Source organism: Zootoca vivipara, chromosome 13, assembly GCF_965207765.1.
Source record: "Zootoca vivipara chromosome 13, rZooViv2.hap1.1, whole genome shotgun sequence".
Lineage (NCBI taxonomy): Eukaryota > Metazoa > Chordata > Lepidosauria > Squamata > Lacertidae > Zootoca > Zootoca vivipara.
In genome coordinates this window covers 37,441,753-37,460,172 of record NC_142596.1, presented here as the reverse complement: position 1 = coordinate 37,460,172, position 18,420 = coordinate 37,441,753, and the positions used below count along the sequence as shown (strand labels likewise).

Here is an 18,420-nt window from a genome sequence, read left to right as displayed (position 1 = left end):
CTTACTGGGGCTCAGACTCAAGAGGTGCTGGAAATCCACAGCCTCTCTGAGGTGTGCAGCCCTTTTCTGGTTGAGCCATGAGATATGGCAAGTGTTTCAAAAGTCAGGTCTTCCCATGTTTCAAGTGCCGACACCTGACTCGAGAGGTGCTCTCTACATAACACAAGATAGATAGTGATGATGAAAATCAAGACTTACGTTTGACAGTGCTACGAGATTCCTGGAACCCAGCTGGCTCCGAACCCCAGCCCAAGGATTCACATTCACGCTCTGCCCCTTGCCCATGCCTGGCACCTGTGCCTGCACCTCCTCTTCCCTTCTCTGCCAGCCAGCACATCTTCCACAGCCCCACACTGCGCTTTCGCCCATCCTCCAAGGTCTGATACACCCAGTTGGGGGTAAAGGCAGCGGCGTTGTTGAGAATAAGCGAGACCAGAGCTACCAACACAGCTGTGGCTACCAGCTTCTGGACAGTCATATCTGACTGTCATCGACCGCTGGCAGCCTCTCTTTGTAGAAGATCCAAGAGTCCCGGTCAGCTGCAGTACATTGAATTGGGGCTGCAGAATGGAGGCAGGCGCAGAATGAAGTTATGAATGGCTAGAGAACATCACCATTCATTCTCAAAGTCAGCTCCTGGGGTGTTTCTGATTGCACAAAGAGCAACTAGGCGCAGAGGGGAAATCCATATAACAAGCAGAAGCGAGGCTTCCAGAGTTCTGTCTTCCCAAGCGGTGCCTTATCCACCTTCCTGCACTTTGAGCAGAGCCAAGCTGGTGAAGAGCTGGAAGATGAGGTGCATTCTTTCTGGAGCCAACTTGCGAAATGTTGATGTAGGAAGTGCTGTGTTCTTGGACAGTCGAGGCTAAAATGCCTGCAAACGGTGCCGGGTGCCTCAACCTTCTGGAACACAGCTGTGAGAGGAGACTAAGATCTGCATAGGAGTTAGGCAGCAAGAGCTCTTAAATCGTTTCACAGCTGCCCCAAACTCAGAGCATCCCACAGACGCAGTAGAAATTCATTCTTAACACCAAGTCAAATTCTGAGGAAAAATTCAACACTTATTCCCCAAGGAGCCCTGGAAGGCTGGTGTATTCTAAGGAAATCTGTTCTGCTGCCCCTGTTCTTCTGCGAATGTCAGGGCTGTGTGAGGTAGAAGCAGGATAGCAGAAGCTCTGCTGCAAGGAAGTTTTTTCCTCCTATCTCTCAATGGAGAGGAAATGGTTGTTTTTGTGGCTGTTTTTGGTGAGCCTCAGGGCGTAGCCGGTTGCAACAAACAGAGCCACTGCCACAGCAGTCAGATGTGAACAGGATGTGTTTCCTGAAAGGAAAAAGACTAAGGGAGACTTCTAAAGTTCCAATCTCTCTCTCTCTCCCCTGCCCTCCCCCATAAGCCTCCCACCTCATTCCAGTATTCTCCTCCCTCTCGCTTCCTTTGCTTCCCAGAAAAATGTAACCAGTTCAGTGATATTGTGTTAGTAGGATTAGTTTTACAGGTCCTTTTATGTGCCAGATTCAGCTGTTGGGGCTTGAGCCAATTATGAAACCCGACTGGGAAAATCAAGGCTTTTCAAGGACTAGAGTTATCTGGGCCTCTTCCCAAGCAAAAATTAAAAATCAAACTCTCAGATCCTGGCAATGAAAGCAAGAAGTTTGGAGAGGTTTTCTTTTTCTTACTGACAGGAAAAATAACCAAAAGTATGTAAGAGTAGTATCTGTCTTCCAAACAAGGGCGTACCCACCATGCGGCAAGTTAGGGCAGCTGCCCTACTCTAGAAGCAGGGCTGGTGGGCAGAGGCGGAGCACAGCCCGGCGGAGCGCGAGTTCGCCATTCCCGCCGCACCGCGCCGCACCCTCCCTCCAGCTCCCCGGCGCGCCCTCAGGCAAGGCCAAGCGCGGCGGGGAACCAGGGAGCGCGGCGCGGTGGGCGGGAACGCCGAACTCGCGCTCCGCTGGGCTGGGCTCCGCCTCCGCCCACCAGCCCTGCTGCTAGGGAGGGGCACAGCCCGGCGGAGCGCGAGTTCGCCGTTCCCGCCCACTTTGTGGCCCCTCCCCTTCCGTGCCTTGGCCCCTCCCCTTGCCCCCCCCTAGTTTTGATCCTGGGTACGCCCATGCTTCCAAAGACAAATTTAGCATCACATCATGCTGGTGTGCACTTTATTAGAGTAATTCCATTTGCAGGACAAAAATGGGTCATGTTGATGAGTGCTAAGGACAGTCAAGCAACTCTTTCCCCATTTTGTGTGTGTGTGCATGTGTGTTACTACAGCTCTTGCCTTTATTTGCAAAAGCTAATTTTACTTTAAAGTACAGTATGCCTTTCACATAAAAAATTGAAAACAGCTAATGACCTGAAAGTATTCACTCAAAATTAAACTATAGTCAAAAGCAGTAAAATGCTCGTAAAAACAGACAGCAGATGTAAAAAGAATAAAAGCAGAAATGAATGTGAATAATGTGGCAGAGGTATCCAGTAAAAAAAAACCTGGCAATTGGAGCAACAAATAAATAAAGGTGCAACTAGTGCTGTTCATTCATATCATATCTCTATACACAGTTCCTAATATAGTGGTAACACTAAATCAGTGGTGGACAATCTGTTGACCTCCAAATACTGCTGGACTCCAACTCCCATCATCCCCAGCCAGCATGGCTTAATATTTAGAGATGATGGCATTTATCAGTCTCGAGAGACAATGGAGTACACTTATAGGGGTGAAATCAAAATGCTGCCTTAGCAGTACCGAAGTGACCTTCTTGGAGTGCAAGCCTAGGCAGTGTGTATGGAGGTCCTGGGCTGCCCAGACAACAATACCCACTTCTTGGCATCTCTCATGTGGTCCAAAGGAAAGTACAGCAGTACATTTGACACCAGCTGGGCTGCAGGAGTTGCCAGAAGGATGTGTACAAGGCGCCATCCAACTGTCTTAGGGACTCCACCCTGGATTTGTGTAGGGTTTACTCCTTAGCCTTCTCTTCTCCTGAAGATATCCCTCAAAGCAGCGGATGTTTAGAACCAAAGTGTTTCTTCTAGATGGGCTACCTTCCCAGGTTGATAAGCCCCATCTGCCCCTAACTTACCTCTATGGCACGTGTGGTAACCACCTTCTTGACCATTGGGCACAATGTTGGTCTTGTCTGCTCAATTTACCAGAGCCTGTCTTCACATGCAGGGAAAGTTCTTAATTTACCAAGGGTTTGAGATCTGTGGGACATCTGGAGCAATATCTGCAGGGCCACAGACCTGCCTCCCCCACCCCCGCCAAACTACAAGAATTTTAAAATAAGACTAGCAGGTAACTGTAGCTTGAAATCAGTATGAGTTTTGCTTTTTTTAAGTTTTTGAATATTCAAGGTTGTAGCTATCTCAATTATGCTCAGAGTAGGCCTACTGAAATTAATGAAACTAAGACAGGAGTGCCTGGCGTGCTATGGTCCATGGGGTCACGAAGAGTCGGACACGACTAAACAACAAGTTAGGCATGTCCATTAATTTCAATAGTAAGGCTAGCATTGGATACAACCTTCTGTGTCTTTCTTCCTTTTTGGCATAATTTTTGTGTTAGTTGTATACTGCACTAAATCCAAACATGTGTGATGATTACATCTTTTTAAGCCCGAGTTGTAGATACTCTTGGCTTTCATTGGGAAACAACACATGCTTATATCAATCTTTTTCTTTTATAAAAAATAATCACACATATGTAGACGGTAGAATGGACTGGGAAAGGGGTGATGTCTGCGCCACAGAACTGAATTGGTTTAGCTGTCATTTGTCTCATCAGCAAAGTCTGCCTTGTTTGGGATCTCTAACAGAAATCTGCACCCTCACCAAACTCTCTGCAGGATTGTCTGCAGGATGTCATGATAACTTAAACCAATATAACTTGATATCTGCTTTGCTTTTGCTCCTGCAATGCTAAAATGTCATGGGTGAACAGCAAATAAACCCACTATAAGACCAAATGCACAACCTAAGGGAATTATTACCTGTTATTATAGGTATCGTGCAGAAACTTCACCCTGTTAAGTTAACTGAAGCCAGTGTTTGGCAGGAGTTTGGTGACCTGCACCAGAAATGGAAGTAAGCTGTACAGTGGCCCCTCCATTTAATTTCCAACTGTCATCTGTGTGCTTGAAGCAAACTGTAGAGGAACGCACAGCGGAAGGTGTTTCTGGGGACTTGGGCATCCTTCTGCTTCTACTTCTGAAGGGGAAGCAGGAGGGAGAGGTATGAGCCAGCTGGTAATAGTGCTTTGCCCTCTTCCTGGCCCTGACATAGGGTGTGTGTGTTTTTTTTTAACTCAGGAAATCTTGAGGTCCATTTCAGTTATATAGTTCTTCAATATGGCTCCCATCCTGATGGGGACCTGACAGGATGATACTTTTCCTTCTCTAGTTCCTGTCTCCTTCTGGGGAGGGAAGCAGGTGGGGCGGGGTAGAGGGAACAAAGTTGTTTGTACTGTTCCACATTAGGGTTATTCACATTCAGTGTTGTGTTGTTGCTTTTTTCAATGAGAACGCTGAAATTAGTCATCAGGCATTTACGTATAATGTGGTTTTCCTGGGGTTTGTGGAGTTGTTTGCAGCTGTCACCCAGACAAAGCCAGCCCACCACATATTCCTATTGCACGGAGAATCAATGTTTTATTACCATTCAAGCCACTAACCCAGCTTGCTGGTAAATGGCAGTCCTTGGCTTCCTACTTCTATCAGTGTGGGTGAGTATTAGCTCAGTTACATCACTGTCAGGCATGTCACTCACACACACCCTTTAACCCCTATCATTTTTTAACCCCCCACCAGTTGCCAGTCATCTCTCCCCCCACTTTAATATTACGTTCTTCTGTGATTGGAGGCTGTGCACTAATCTGTTGGAGCATATGCGTCCTGCAAAAGATAAATTCTCTTCTTCCCCTACCCGCAGCAACGCTATCCCCATTTATTTTAATTCAATGGGAAGTGACTTTCGCAGTGTTAACATGGCATTGTTGCCTTCTGTTGAGAAGGTCTATAACAAGAAGGGCTGTAGCTCAGTGGTATATCTGGGTGGACCAATGGCCTGACTTGGCATAAGACAACTGCATATGTTCCATTGGACAGTTGAAGATTTATTGATTTGAAGAAAGGATGCTCAACCATAGCCCTTGCAAAATTAGGTCATATTCTTTAATTTCCACATCTAGTGGTGAAGTTGATTGTACATTTTTACATACCTTGTTTTTGTGGCTTGTATATGTCACTAAAGTACCGCAATGTTCTCAGTTTTAGATAGCTTTTAAGCCTGATGAGAGTTGCTGTTCCACAAGGTAATTCAGGATGCCCCTTTTTTCTCCTCAGTATACTTGCCATTCTAAAAAGCATCTCAATCACATCAGTAAGAGATTTTGTGAACAAGGTGCAATATATCCTATACTAGTAGGTAGGAATGTAAGAAGGCATCATTTTCCATTCCACCCTTTGGTTTTTTTTTACATGCAGCACTGTTTCCATTCCACTGCAGTTCATTTTCCTCCAAAATCCATATTATTTGTCATGCTGTTTGCTATGGCAAAACTTACATAATTTAGTTAATATAATGACATAGATTATGTTGCCATTATGTTATTCCACCCCATCCATTTCAGTGCAAAGGAAACACAGTTTAAATAGGGGGAAATGCAATCAATTATGTATCATTTGGGAGCTAAAAGCAGCAACCATAGCAATACTGGCTGCGTTTGCTGGTTTAATTTCATTCTGGACATGGGACAAATAATCAAACATCATCAATTTTCACTCCAGTTTCTGTTTTCAGCAGAATTCTCCCACTTCCCTTCTTCTAGTTGATGCTCTGTCCTTTTGATTAGAATGAAAGTGGGGGGGGGAGGCAAATGACAAGAAAACACCGAGTCTGCAATTGTTATAATTAAACATATAATTTCATAGCACTTTTAAAATGTATTTTTTTGCTTTTATTCTCACAACTCTATGAAGCGGGCAACTTGTGTTCCCATTTTACAGGTAGAAAACTGAGGCTGTGCCCCTTTAAATGAGGGAAGAAATATTGTAATCCATCACTTCTCCCCTTGCTGCATCTGGTCTTTGTTAGGACCTCTTGCTCTAGCTGATGAAGTGCAGATGTGAGGTAGCATTCCAAAGATAAACTCAGGAAATTCTCAGAGTCTGTTGTGGGGGGCTGAGTTGGTTGTTATTTGACTTTTGCTCTGTTTTGTTTGGGGCGCTGAGCTTAATATTCAGCAGGAAAAGAAGCGGCTTTTGATAGACTGCACTGACAAAACAGCAGCCTTCAAGAGGGAGATTCCATGAGACATTTTTAAAGATAATAGGTCTGTGCCTTCTGTCCATTAACATTCCTTCTAATTCCTTTAGGTTGCCATCTTAATTGCATTTTTTGAAGAGCAGAGATGCTTAAGGATCAGTCTGCATTTTTAGTGAACCAACTGGATTTACACTTCCCTGGATGAATGCAGAGACTGCAGTACAACCATCCTTTGAATTTTGCAATACATGTTTCGATTAAAAATGGTGTCTGGCATCCAAACATCAAAGATGACCCTTGCCCCCATCTTGGGAACCCTCATGCCGAGTTTGGCAATGATATCTCGAGTGGCGGTCGAAGCAATGTCAAAAAAACAGGCAAAGTCATGCCGAAGTGATGTTTTGGTCTGCCACCTTGATTCAAAATGCCATCTGGTGTCAGGGATGGTGGGGCTCTGAGGCGTGTGTGGCAGAGGCAGGGGGCTCTGAGACTGATCTACGAGAAGGGGTCAGCAATTTATGGGGTTTTGTGCCTCCCATGGCTGAAGGAAGCCGTGGCAGGAGCTGTGGCTGACGGAAAGGGAAGAGGCCAAGCAGTTGGAGACAGGGGAGGAGGTGCAGGACATGCCAGGAGCAGACTGTTCCTGAGATGACTGGGCCAGTGGAATCCCCTTCATCCTCTTTGCCACTGTCTCCAAGGACCAGGAGGGGCTTGAAGAGGCAGACACAGCAACAACTTCTGTGTAGGAGAAGTTGCAGGTTGCTTGCATGCATTCCATCAGGCAAGGGTACTTAACTTTAGGTGGAGGCATGGACACACTGTTGTTCCAACAGTCCAGCTTGAAGCCAGGGGCTCCAACTTGCCCCCCACATTGAGGGGGCACAGTCATGTGATGTGTCATGGCAATGCACCAGGCAGGGGTGGGACGCGCAGAGGGCTCTGCACTTGCACGTCCCAGACGCAACCGAGGAGCCGAGCTCTGGCTGGGATGAGCAAGCGTGGAGATCGCCCTCCACGCTTGTCCAAGCCGCCTGCTGGCTTCTGAGCTGCCAGGCAGAGGCTGGGGCTGGGACGTGTGGAGGGTGTCCTCCGGCAGCAGGGGGTGGCGCTGCACCCTGAGAAAAAAATATTGGGGGAGCTGAAGCCCCCTCCGTCACCGCTGCTCGGAGCACAAACCTGGGGAGGGGATGCTGTAAGGAGGTGTGTGTTGATCTGAATTTATGATATGGTTTATCTCCATAGATCGTGGCATGAGCATAGGATTGACATAACTGTCATATAACATGAGACCCTCCATGAAAGAGCTTGATCCCAGCCCCCCGCTGAAAGGCATTTGGGCATATTCTGATTTCACCCACATCTGACTTAAAAGATTAACACACACAAATTTAGTTGCTAAGTACAGAATAATCAACTCCTCAGAATGATCCATCCACACAAAGCTAAGGTGATTTAAAGGCAGAGGTGCCTAGGTTCAGATATTTGCTTGCTATCAAAGCCTTTCACCCATTTGTTAAGCAAACAGGATGGCCAGCTTTAGCCATTTTTCACTAAGATGGGCAAGGTGAGAATTAAGCAGGAAATTCCAGAAGTAATAATAATAATAATAAATTTTTATATATTATAGAAATTGTAGGAACCACTCATTACACACACACACACACACACACACACACACACACACACACTGGTACGTGCCTTGGCAAAAATGTATTTTAGAAACCTAAATTCAAAGGTTAGGTAGCTCTCACATTTCCAACAGGACAGCACTTAACCTGGCGCTCCCTCCCCTAAGACTCAACATACTCTGCCTTGTTTTAAGGACACCTCCCTCTTTCTACTGTGGGTTTATGGCAAGATTGTCATGCCATGCTTCCGTAGGCCTTTACAATAGTTCAGGAATCTTCTACTGTTTAATCCAAGTGTGTATGTATTGTAATTTGCTATCTGCTTAGACTGTAACTTTGCTGTCCAAGCAGCAGTTTTATATATTCTATCCCTCCCATTTTATATAATAAACCAAGTTTTGTTTGTTTCTTTGAGAGTTTCTTGTGGGCATAAGATTAAGGGTTAACACACAACCATAACAAGTACATGTCATAACTCCAGTAAAAGATCCTATACCTCTCAGCAGTGTGTATATAAGTATACATGCTTGCTGGCAGTTCACATGTAAGTTCAGTTTCACTCAGGACCGGTATGAGGGCATGTTCAGCTGCCATGGTGCCTTCCCAAGATTGGTTCCTCCTTTGTGAAATACAACTCTCACCATCTCACCCCTTCATTTCCTGCAGTGAATCCGTCTGGGAGAACATGGCCCGCATGTGTGTGAAGACACAAAGGCTGGATGTCGCCAAAGTTTGCCTGGGGAATATGGGCCACGCTAGAGGAGCCAAGGCACTGCGGGAGGCTGAGCAAGAGCCAGAGCTGGAAGCCAGGGTAGCCATGTTGGCAATTCAGCTGGGTATGCTGGTAGGTCAGACGTCTTTTTTCAAAGCAGCCCTCTTTCATTTCATATTAAGCCACTTGGAGAGCATGAAACGGTCCCCAAATTGTGTTGGAGCAGAAGAAAACAGCCACTTTGAAAAGATGACTAAAGGCACTTCCAGAATGCCACTATTTTGGGGCAGGATTCTGTATCATCCTGGGAAACTCAGGCTGCACATTTAAAGCAGATTGGGAGGGACCTCTTGCACCCGCTTTTGCTTTTCCCAGGCCTTCCGCTGGCATGCAGCCCTCAGATAATTGGTCAACAGCAAATGTGACCGTCCAGCTGAAAATCCATTAGCCACTTCTTGTTGAATACCAAAAGTAAACTTTAAAGGCGCTGCAAACTTGCCTTTGGAAGAGAAGCTCTATTTGATAGGTGAGAGCAAATGTTACCCATTCTCTTCCTCCATGCTTGCTATGTCCTGTGTATGTTGCTTTGATCTTTGTCTGATAACTTCACCCACGCCCACCCAAATTCATGAGCCAACATCTAAAGCTGCATAGTTTTCACATTTTGCTAAAAGTTCAAGGTTTGCTCTAGGGCGGCAGCATTTCCCAAGCCTCCATTTATTTCTACCGAGGAATTGCTTCACAGATTGCCAATACTTTTTCAGCCTGTTGGACTGGAGCATGCGGAGACCGCCTCCCTCACCAAGTGACCTAGAGGTCTGATTGCTTAGCGTTTTCCTTATTTTTATTTAAACATCCTGTCTCAGTCATAATGCTTCTATTCTGGGCTTTGTGGGCTCAATTAGTTCTTCAAATTCCTCTTTTAATTAACCCTTGCTACTATGCAATATTGGAAGTGCATTGTTGCCTGTCTCAAAATTGCACATTATTGCTCTTATTTTTTATGTATACTGTACATTTAGTCCAATCTTCTTAGGGCAGCATTGCAAAATTCTCTCACATTTCTAGCTTTAACACAGTTTGAAAAAAATAGGTCATTTCCTTTACACTCCAATAGAATCACAAGGAATACGTTTGTTGTACACCAGAAGCGTGACAAACTCCTTTCCTCTGCCTAAGCCTGGACAGTCCAACTGGAAAATGAAAATGGCAAAAGTGTGATCAGTATTTTTTGCTCTCTCAACCTGCCCGCAGTTCATGAGAAACACAATATAAAAATTATTAGTAATTTACAAGTGACAGCTCACTTGTTCAGCTGCATTATAGATTGGGGGGGGGGCTAGTTGAGTATTTTTCATCACTTATGATGTGGGTACCGTATCATATTTATTTATTTGAAATTTTACTGCCTTTCATTCTTCTAAATATCAGGGGAGTTCACAATGCTCAGAATTGCAACATTGTCATTCCCATTTTTTTAACTTGGAAATTCTAAAAAAGAAACATGTACTCTTGACATAACTAAATGTATTATTTTATACTAAGCACTTTGGATAATGATTAGTGGACTTATTGTGCCTTATCGCTTACATTTTTATTGGCCAAATGCTCGTTTACTTTTTTTATCACCCACATTAGTTTTTCATCAGATAGTTATTATATTGTTTGCGCAATGCACTTTTTACTTTTGTTGTTCTGAATCACTCATTGTGATTTCTCATTGTTGCATTTTTGTCTTCCTGTTTTCCTTTTTGTACAAAGATGCCTTCATATATATATATATATATATATATATATATATATGCTCATGAATATAAAAATCTGCATCATTTCCAAAGCACTCTTCATTCTTTAGCTGTCTGATCTCCATTCCAGGAAGATGCTGAGCAACTGTATAAGCAGTGCAAGCGCTATGACCTTTTGAACAAGTTCTACCAGGCCTCAGATCAGTGGGACAAAGCCATAGAAGTAGCCGAGGTTCACGACCGCGTCCACCTGCGCACCACCTACTACAGTTATGCAAAGCACCTGGAAGCCATAGCTGAGCGCAATCTTGCACTGACCTAGTAAGTATTAATTTGAGTCCCAACCCCGTTGTATCCAACTCTTTGCACAGAGAGCTCAGCTCACACAACGGGACTTCCCATTCCTCTCCTCTCCTTGCACCTTCCCCCCCCAAAAAAAAACCCCTGCTCTGGAGGATACCCCAAATTCTCTTAAACCAATTTTAAGGGTGCATGATGGTGCTCCAGGGAAGAGGAATGGAGGGGGAAATGACCGTCTTGGATGCAACCTCCAGTCCTAAGGGTGTGTGCAAAGGACTGCTGTTAGAGCAGTCCGAGCTACATCAGCATTTTATTCCTAGTCGTGATACGGTTTTGTTGGCATACGAACACCTAGTAGCCAACTTTTCTAGTTAATACACCTGTTTCATGCCATCGACCCAGTGTTGATATATGTAGGACAGTGCATAGCAGTGCCACTTTCCCAGTCCTGTGCCCCGAAAACCTAATGAAAACATGCTGTTTTCCTGCACAGCTATGAGAAGTCAGAGACGCACAAGTTTGAGGTTCCCCGAATGCTTTCAGAAGATCTACAGGCCTTGGAGTCTTACGTCAACAAGATGAAAGACAAGTGAGTGTTTGTGTGATCCCTCCATGCCAGACTGAACTCTGCTCCAGCTGCCAGTTGCTCTGTGACTGCAGTAGAGAGGGCAAGATCATTCTGGTCTTATTTGCTGGCCAGACAAAGATCTTCTGGTAGTTCTGCCATCTCCTTCCCAGCCTGCTATCAAGTGAATATAAATTATAGAATTATAGAGTTGGAAGAGAACTTGGGGGTCATTTAGTCCAACCCCATGTAATGCAAGAATCTCAACTAAAGCATCCATGACAGATGGCCATCCAACCTCTGCTTAAAAACCTCCAATGATCTCTCATGCCACATGAGTTGCCAGTAGCTTCTGTTTCAGAGGCTGTGATCATAAGACACTTGTACTTGGTCAGCCTTATTGCATTGGTGTTCTAGAGTGGCTATATCTTCGGTGAAGCATCCTCGGGGCTCATTTTCAGACTCTGACATCTCCACCCTGTCTTGTCCCTCACATCTAGATTGTGCACCTCTGTGCGGAAGCCATAGCACTTCTGTTTTGTTGCAAAGCTAGTGCTCTAGCTGTCTTGTGTACTGCATCTAGTAGGGCACACTGTTTAATCAATTAATTGAGTCATCCTTTCTTCCTTTTCCAGGGGCTTGTGGAAGTGGTGGGCCCAGTACTTGGAAGGTCAGGCAGACATGGATGCGGCGTTAAAATACTACGAACTGGCTCAGGATTATTTTTCCATGGTCCGTATTCATTGTTTCCTGGGTAACACCCAGAAGGTAAGCTTGAACCACTTCACTATTCCATCTAGAAAGGAAAGGCAGCATATACATTCTTTCAATACTACTATTAAGCTTCCTGTCTGTGAGTTCTCTAGCACTGGCAGCCATTCGATGCTTTAACCTGGGCAATAAGAATCATGGTTTTTCTTCTCCCTCCTTTCATTTCAGGCAGCGGAAATAGCAAATGCAACAGGGAACTGGGCAGCTTCATATCACGTCGCCCGTCATTATGAGAGCAATGATGACATCAGCCAGGCTGTGCACTTCTACACCAGAGCACAAGCATTTAACAACGCTATTCGGTTGTGCAAGGTACATGCAGCATTCACACACTATCACATCAGTTTCCAAATGAAACCATAGAGAGCCCTTTGACTCACAGCTGTGGCGATAATGGGGAATGCTAGCCACAAGTGCCAAAAAAAATGCATAGAGATTCTCAAGTACAAATCCCTGCTAGTTGTTATTGTCCCCGTGTTGTGGATGCTATTCAGCACATTCAGCCTGAGGATTCCAGAGAGAAGTCATGGAAATGTGATGTCATCAACATTCTTCCACACTTTTTTGATTAAAGTATCAGTAGTGCCAGCAGGCTAGAGAATCGCCTTTTACCAGGTTTGAGGTTTGTGTAGTGAACAAAGGCAATTTTCCAGCAGTGGAGGCACAACCTGGAAGGAAGATGTATGTGTCCATTGCACCAAAAGGGTTACAAGGGTGCTTTGTCTCTCCGCAAATGAATTCTGTCTGCATGAGCTAAAACTGATAGAGCTGCTGCTGTTATTTCCTGGGTATGATCTGAAGGCACTTGCTTGAAGCTAAACAGTCCTGGGGCAAGTCATTGCCTAGAAAGGAGACCACCCGGGAACCTCTGTGTGGGTTCCTTTCACAGAATAAAGCTAGCACTGAAATGAATAAATATTATTTAAAATTTCTTAACTGCAATTCATAACTAATAAATTCACATTATGATATAGATACAACTTAGAGTTCAGCAATGGATAAGTAATATATTTAGGAACGCGTGTTACAAATAATAGGAAACAATTTTTATCTCCTTTTTTCTTTTTTCTTTTTTTTCATTTTTCCTTTTTTCTTTCTTTTCTTCTTTTTTCTTTTTTCCTTTTTTTCTTTCTTTCCCGTACCGTTGAGCCTAGGCATTATTATGTATAGGTTTGATTTTTTTTCTTTTCTTTTCTTTTTTTCTTTTCTTTTGGCTATTGTTAATTTTGAACTTTAAACGTATTTTTGTCTTTATTTGATTTACATATGTGTTCTTGTATTTTTTGAAATTTTTTGAATAAAGCTCTTTTTAAAAAATTAAAAAAATAATAATAATAAAATTTCTTAACTGCCTGGCTCTTTAGAACTCCGAATACATGGAAATTAAGATAGTAAACAAGCAATTTAATTGCCCAGTTCAAAGAAATTGCATAACATTGGGAACCTATGAGATGCTTTAGTTTCTGGTTTTCATCTTGTATTCTCAGTTTTAACTGTGGGCATTAGCAATGGAACTCAGAGAAGGGAGATTCTAGAGAAGAGCCATAACCAGCTGCCTGAAGTGAAGGGCAAGATGGCACCTCCCCACAGTTACATTGCCAGAAGCCAGCTGGCTTGACAGTTGAAGCATCCTTCATCATGCCAGAGATTATAAAGTCAGATTAAGGGACCCAGGGGAGGCCAAGTGGCAACATTTGGCAATGGCTGGGAACTCTGGAGGAACAGATAGGTGCTGTTGCTGCTGCTGCCATCCCTCATCAGCTGCCTAAGGCGGTTGCCTCAGTGTGCCTCGTGGGAAGTCCAACCATACCTAATACAGTAAATATTTTTGGAGTAGGAGAACAATCTGGATGACCAGCTGATGAACCTGGCTCTCCTCAGCTCACCAGAAGACATGATAGAAGCAGCCCGCTATTACGAAGGGAAGGGGGAACAAATGGACAGGGCAGTGATGCTGTATCACAAGGTAAGCACTTCCGTCATTTCTCAAATCAAATGAATACTACTGTGGGAGGCATAATTCTTTCCTGGTGGCTGATCAGCAGGCTTCTGTACTGCAGTGGCCATGTGGACTTCTCCTTGCTCATTTTTAAGTGGACCTTGAAAACATGTGTTTTCATATATGTGCGTGTGTGGCTTTGTGGTGCTGTTTTTATTCCAGTTATATGCTGTTTTCATAGTCGCACTGTGTGATGATGGCTGTTTTAAAACTGTGTGGTGTTGTTGTTTATTAAAGTTGTGTACTGCATGACAAGATCACGGGGCAGTTCACATCATAAAAATACAAAATGAGAACACAAAATAAGTAATAAAACAAAAACAAACCAATAATTTCCCTCCCACAAACATGTTTAAAAGCTTGAGGACAGTTAAGAAAGACACATTTCCCCTGTGCCTCTCCCAAGAGAGGAGATCATACCAAAGCAGTTTTATGTGCCAAAACTGGGCCTAAACCCTGATTGCAAATGATCTAGAAAATCAATTTCCTGCAAGAGCGCCTGGCTCTGGTCTGCAACCATCCACTCAAGAATCTTGCCCAAGAAGGGGAGATTAGCAACTGGCTGGTAGTTACTTAGATTTTCCAAATCCAGGGATGGTTTCTTGAGGAGTGGTTTTACCACTGCTTCCTTCAAGCAAACAGGCACCACCCCCTCTCACAGGGAGGCAATAACAGAGGCATACCTAGCAGTTGCCCTGACCAGTCCAAGCACCTTGTCTTTATATTGTTGTATGCTCGGTATCCATATATTTGTGTTTACCACACTGTGAAGAAATCTTTCTGAAAAGTGGATTATAAAGAAGAAGAAAAATCAGGAAGCTAAAGCCTTGTCTCTTCTTTGACAGGCAGGGCACTTGTCCAAGGCTCTGGAGCTGGCCTTTGCCACAGAGCAGTTTGGAGCCCTGCAGCTCATTGCTGACGATTTGGACGAGAAGTCGGACCCAGCCCTGCTGGCTCGTTGCTCTGACTTCTTCATTGAACATGCCCAGTATGAGAAGGCCGTTGAACTCTTGCTAGCTGCCAAAAAGGTAACCTGTATATATGACATTTCAGCAAATGGCAACCTTGTCCTCTATGCCCTCAGTTCTTGACCTTGCAATCCATAAACCAACATTTTTAGGAAACATTCCCAAAATCTCTTCTGGACTAAAGCTTTGCATGGTCTTTGGACAAAACTTTATTTGGCAAGCAGAATGGTTCAAGTACCGGTATAATAGGATTTGGGGAGGGCATATTAGAAATTTCTTGGGATCATATATTGATAGCTACCCTTTTAAGCCTTGAATCCTATCACAGTAACACAGAACAGAATCACTTTGAATGCCTTGTGTAGCTGGGCAGAGGAAATAATGTGTCTTCCATTTTGAGGACCCAAAAGGTGTCCAAAAAGTGCCAGACATACGGTATTTGTTGAGTGAACTGCTGAACACCCCTTCAGATTGCAAGTTGCCTAGAACAGTGCTATTCAACTTTGGTTCCCCAGATGTTGCTGGACTGCAACTCCCATCATCCCTGACTGGCTGGGAGAATCCAACAATGTCAGAGGACCCAAGGTTGATGACCTTTGATGCCATGATATAGTCTGCAGTGCTCATTTTGTGGCTAAAGCAGTTTATCTGACTCGCGTCTCACTCCCTCTCTCTGCACCCCCCCCCTGCCTTGGTGTATTCCTAACACCCTGAAGCTTATAATGGCTTGGCTTGAGCCCTACCTCAGAGGTAGAAAGTGCTCTTCAAAAGATGCTCTCATCCTGGGGCTTGGCAAGTTGTATTGTCCTCCGTCCCTCCCCACATCCCTCCTTCCCTCTATCTCCACCTCCACTCACCTTGCAAGATCTTACTGTGTTTGTTCTCTCTTTCTCTGTTGCAGTACCATGATGCTCTCCAGCTTTGTCTGACACAGAATCTGACCATCACTGAGGAGATGGCTGAGAAGATGACCATTTCAAAGGACTCCAAGGAGGTCCCAGAGGACTTGCGACGGGAACTTCTAGAGCAAATTGCCGATTGCTGCATGCGGCAGGGCAATTACCACATGGCCACTAAGAAGTACACACAGTCGGGGAACAAACTGAAGGCAAGTTGTGCCGCACTGCTGTGGCTGCTGGCAGGAGCTGATGCTACTAAAACGTTTCTGGAAGTCTGAGCATTGGTGACCAAGGGCACCTTTTATTAACTTTGGCAGGTAAAGTTACCAAAGAAGCCCACAAACTGGGCAAGGAGAGAGGCCTGTTCTCCAGCAAATGTTACCACCTCTGAACCTGGAGCTTGAATGACCTCTCCTCCGTCACCCATGCTTTTTTGCTTTCTGTAATGTACAGAATAATGCAGAATGTTGCAGTCTGTCACCTTAGGAATGAGGTGCTAGGAACATATTACTCCCAAGCCTTGCTCTTCTGCACTTGCTTCCTGTTAGGTTATCTTGATTTAAGGTGCTCGTTATCACTGATAAAAACCTTGTGTCTTCAGCCTAAGAGTGTGGGGATGGGAATTTTTTGTGGGGTACTAAACTTTGGACTGAAACATGCAATTCTGCAGGTCTTTCTTTCCTATCTCTGCCTGCTTTGCTGCTGCTGTTTGCCAGAGACAAATGCAAGCCTCACCAACTCTGCCGCTTCATTTGCAGGCAATGAGAGCCCTGCTCAAATCGGGAGACACAGAGAAGATTGTGTTTTTTGCTGGTGTCTCCAGACAGAGAGAGATTTACATCATGGCTGCCAACTATCTCCAGTCCCTGGACTGGCGCAAGGACCCAGAGATTATGAAGAACATCATCAGCTTTTACACCAAAGGGAGGGCTCTTGACCTCTTAGCTGGTTTCTACGATGCTTGTGCTCAGGTGCGTAGGTGTTCCTCAGATACAGAGCTTGGGTTGCACAAAAGAAAGTGAAGTTCATCCCATTTACTTTCTCTGCAGGTAGAGGTGGATGAGTACCAGAACTATGAGAAGGCACTGGGAGCCCTAACCGAGGCATACAAGTGCTTGTCAAAGGCAAAGACACGCAGCCCCGTTGAGCAGGAGAGCAAACTTGCACTTCTCCACAGCAAGATGGCCCTGGTGAAGAGATTCATTCAGGCCCGGAGGTGAGAGGAAACAGCTAAGACTTCTGTGTACTGGGGATGCTGCATATTCTTTGTCAAAAGCATCCTGGACTTCTGCAGTTCAGGAGGCTCAATCGGAAAGAGGTTGTGAATGATAAGCTGGTCACTCACTAGACTCTTGGGATGGTTCCCCCTCCCACTATGTCTGCTTCACGTTGGCTTTGCGATTGACACAGCAGCCAGCCAATCGGAACTGTGCACAACCCTTCTCTTATTCCTGGTGAAGAACAGAAGGGTGGGGGCAAAGTCTTGGCAGTGTATGATGAAAATTCTGGTGTCTGTGAGTGGGGATGGAAACTTGTGTGCCTCTTGGAGCTTCAACTCACCTGCAATCTATGTTTTCTGCTCTTTCCTTAGTCCCTTCTAAAATATTCAGGGGAAAAGGAAATACTACTACTTGGAGCATGCATGTATTTAGATTTCTGTACCTGATGAGCATCAAACAGTTTTTTCCACTAAGAGGCAAAAGATATAACAAAAGCTTTTCTCCCATAGCGCTTAGTGTCTGATGTTTCCCCTTCCTAGGCTTTATTCAGAGGACCCCAAGGAGGCAGCAAGGCAGTGTGAGCTACTCCTGGGTGAGCCAGACATTGACAGTGCCATCCGCCTGGGAGATGTTCTCAGCTTCCTGATAGAACACCACCTACAGGTCCAAGAATTCCAGATGGTGAGTGGTCTAGGCTCTTTCAAGGGTCTTTCAAAAGAGAAAAGCCTCTTTGATAAGAAATGGGCAGACCCATTCAAAGTATTCAGCACCACACATAGTGTTCTTGTGAGATTGTATCATCACAGATAATATGTGGTGGTACAATTTTGCATACTATTTTGTATGCAAAATAGGTCAGAAGCATAATTGAATCTTTCTTGCATGCATTTTTGGAACTCCCTATACACAGAGCTAGAATGTCAGGGAGCAGCCCTTCTAGTTTTCTACCTGTGAGAATGGGGAATATTCAGGCATGCAGATCTCCAATGATTCTTTTAGGAATGTGTAGGTTAGCTCTCAGAAGCACAAATGAAAAATAACTCACTAGAAGTGTAATGTCTAAATCAGTCCTCAATAAGATTATTATATAGTTGGATGGCAGGAGGTGGCAGTTCCAAATATAATTTATAAACATTATCAACAGGGGATATTTCTTTGCTCTTACCAACACCTGGTGTGCGGGGAGGAAGGGGGGAGCCACAGACAAGCAGAGGAAACAATTGTGTTGAACCATCTGGAGGCGCAATGATTCATTTGCTAAGAGCAGGAAGTGTCAACATGACCTAGTGTAAAATAGGGAAGGCAGAATTACTGGCTGTGGGCAAAAGGAACTGCTGCTCTGGAACAGCCA

At 44.6% G+C, this 18,420-nt stretch overlaps 2 protein-coding genes across 4 annotated transcripts in view; one reads left to right on the top strand and one right to left on the bottom strand.

The window, feature by feature from the left end:
• TMEM204 (transmembrane protein 204) overlaps positions 1–1,344 on the bottom strand; it is a 34,501-nt gene extending 33,157 nt beyond the window's left edge. The window contains exon 1 of the mRNA XM_035130445.3: positions 199–1,344. Within this exon, the coding sequence (XP_034986336.1) occupies positions 199–478 (280 nt within the window). The 5' untranslated portion in view covers positions 479–1,344. The remainder of the gene's footprint in view (positions 1–198) is intronic.
• Positions 1–18,420, top strand: part of IFT140 (intraflagellar transport 140) — an 88,780-nt gene that overhangs the window by 64,997 nt on the left and 5,363 nt on the right. For all 3 annotated transcript variants that reach the window (XM_088656631.1, XM_088656632.1, XM_035130435.3), the window contains exons 19-29: positions 8,557–8,734; positions 10,478–10,668; positions 11,141–11,236; positions 11,848–11,980; positions 12,152–12,295; positions 13,821–13,949; positions 14,828–15,010; positions 15,852–16,058; positions 16,608–16,820; positions 16,899–17,065; positions 17,609–17,750. In XM_088656631.1, the coding sequence (XP_088512757.1) occupies positions 8,557–8,734; positions 10,478–10,668; positions 11,141–11,236; positions 11,848–11,980; positions 12,152–12,295; positions 13,821–13,949; positions 14,828–15,010; positions 15,852–16,058; positions 16,608–16,820; positions 16,899–17,065; positions 17,609–17,750 (1,783 nt within the window). The remainder of the gene's footprint in view (positions 1–8,556; positions 8,735–10,477; positions 10,669–11,140; positions 11,237–11,847; positions 11,981–12,151; positions 12,296–13,820; positions 13,950–14,827; positions 15,011–15,851; positions 16,059–16,607; positions 16,821–16,898; positions 17,066–17,608; positions 17,751–18,420) is intronic.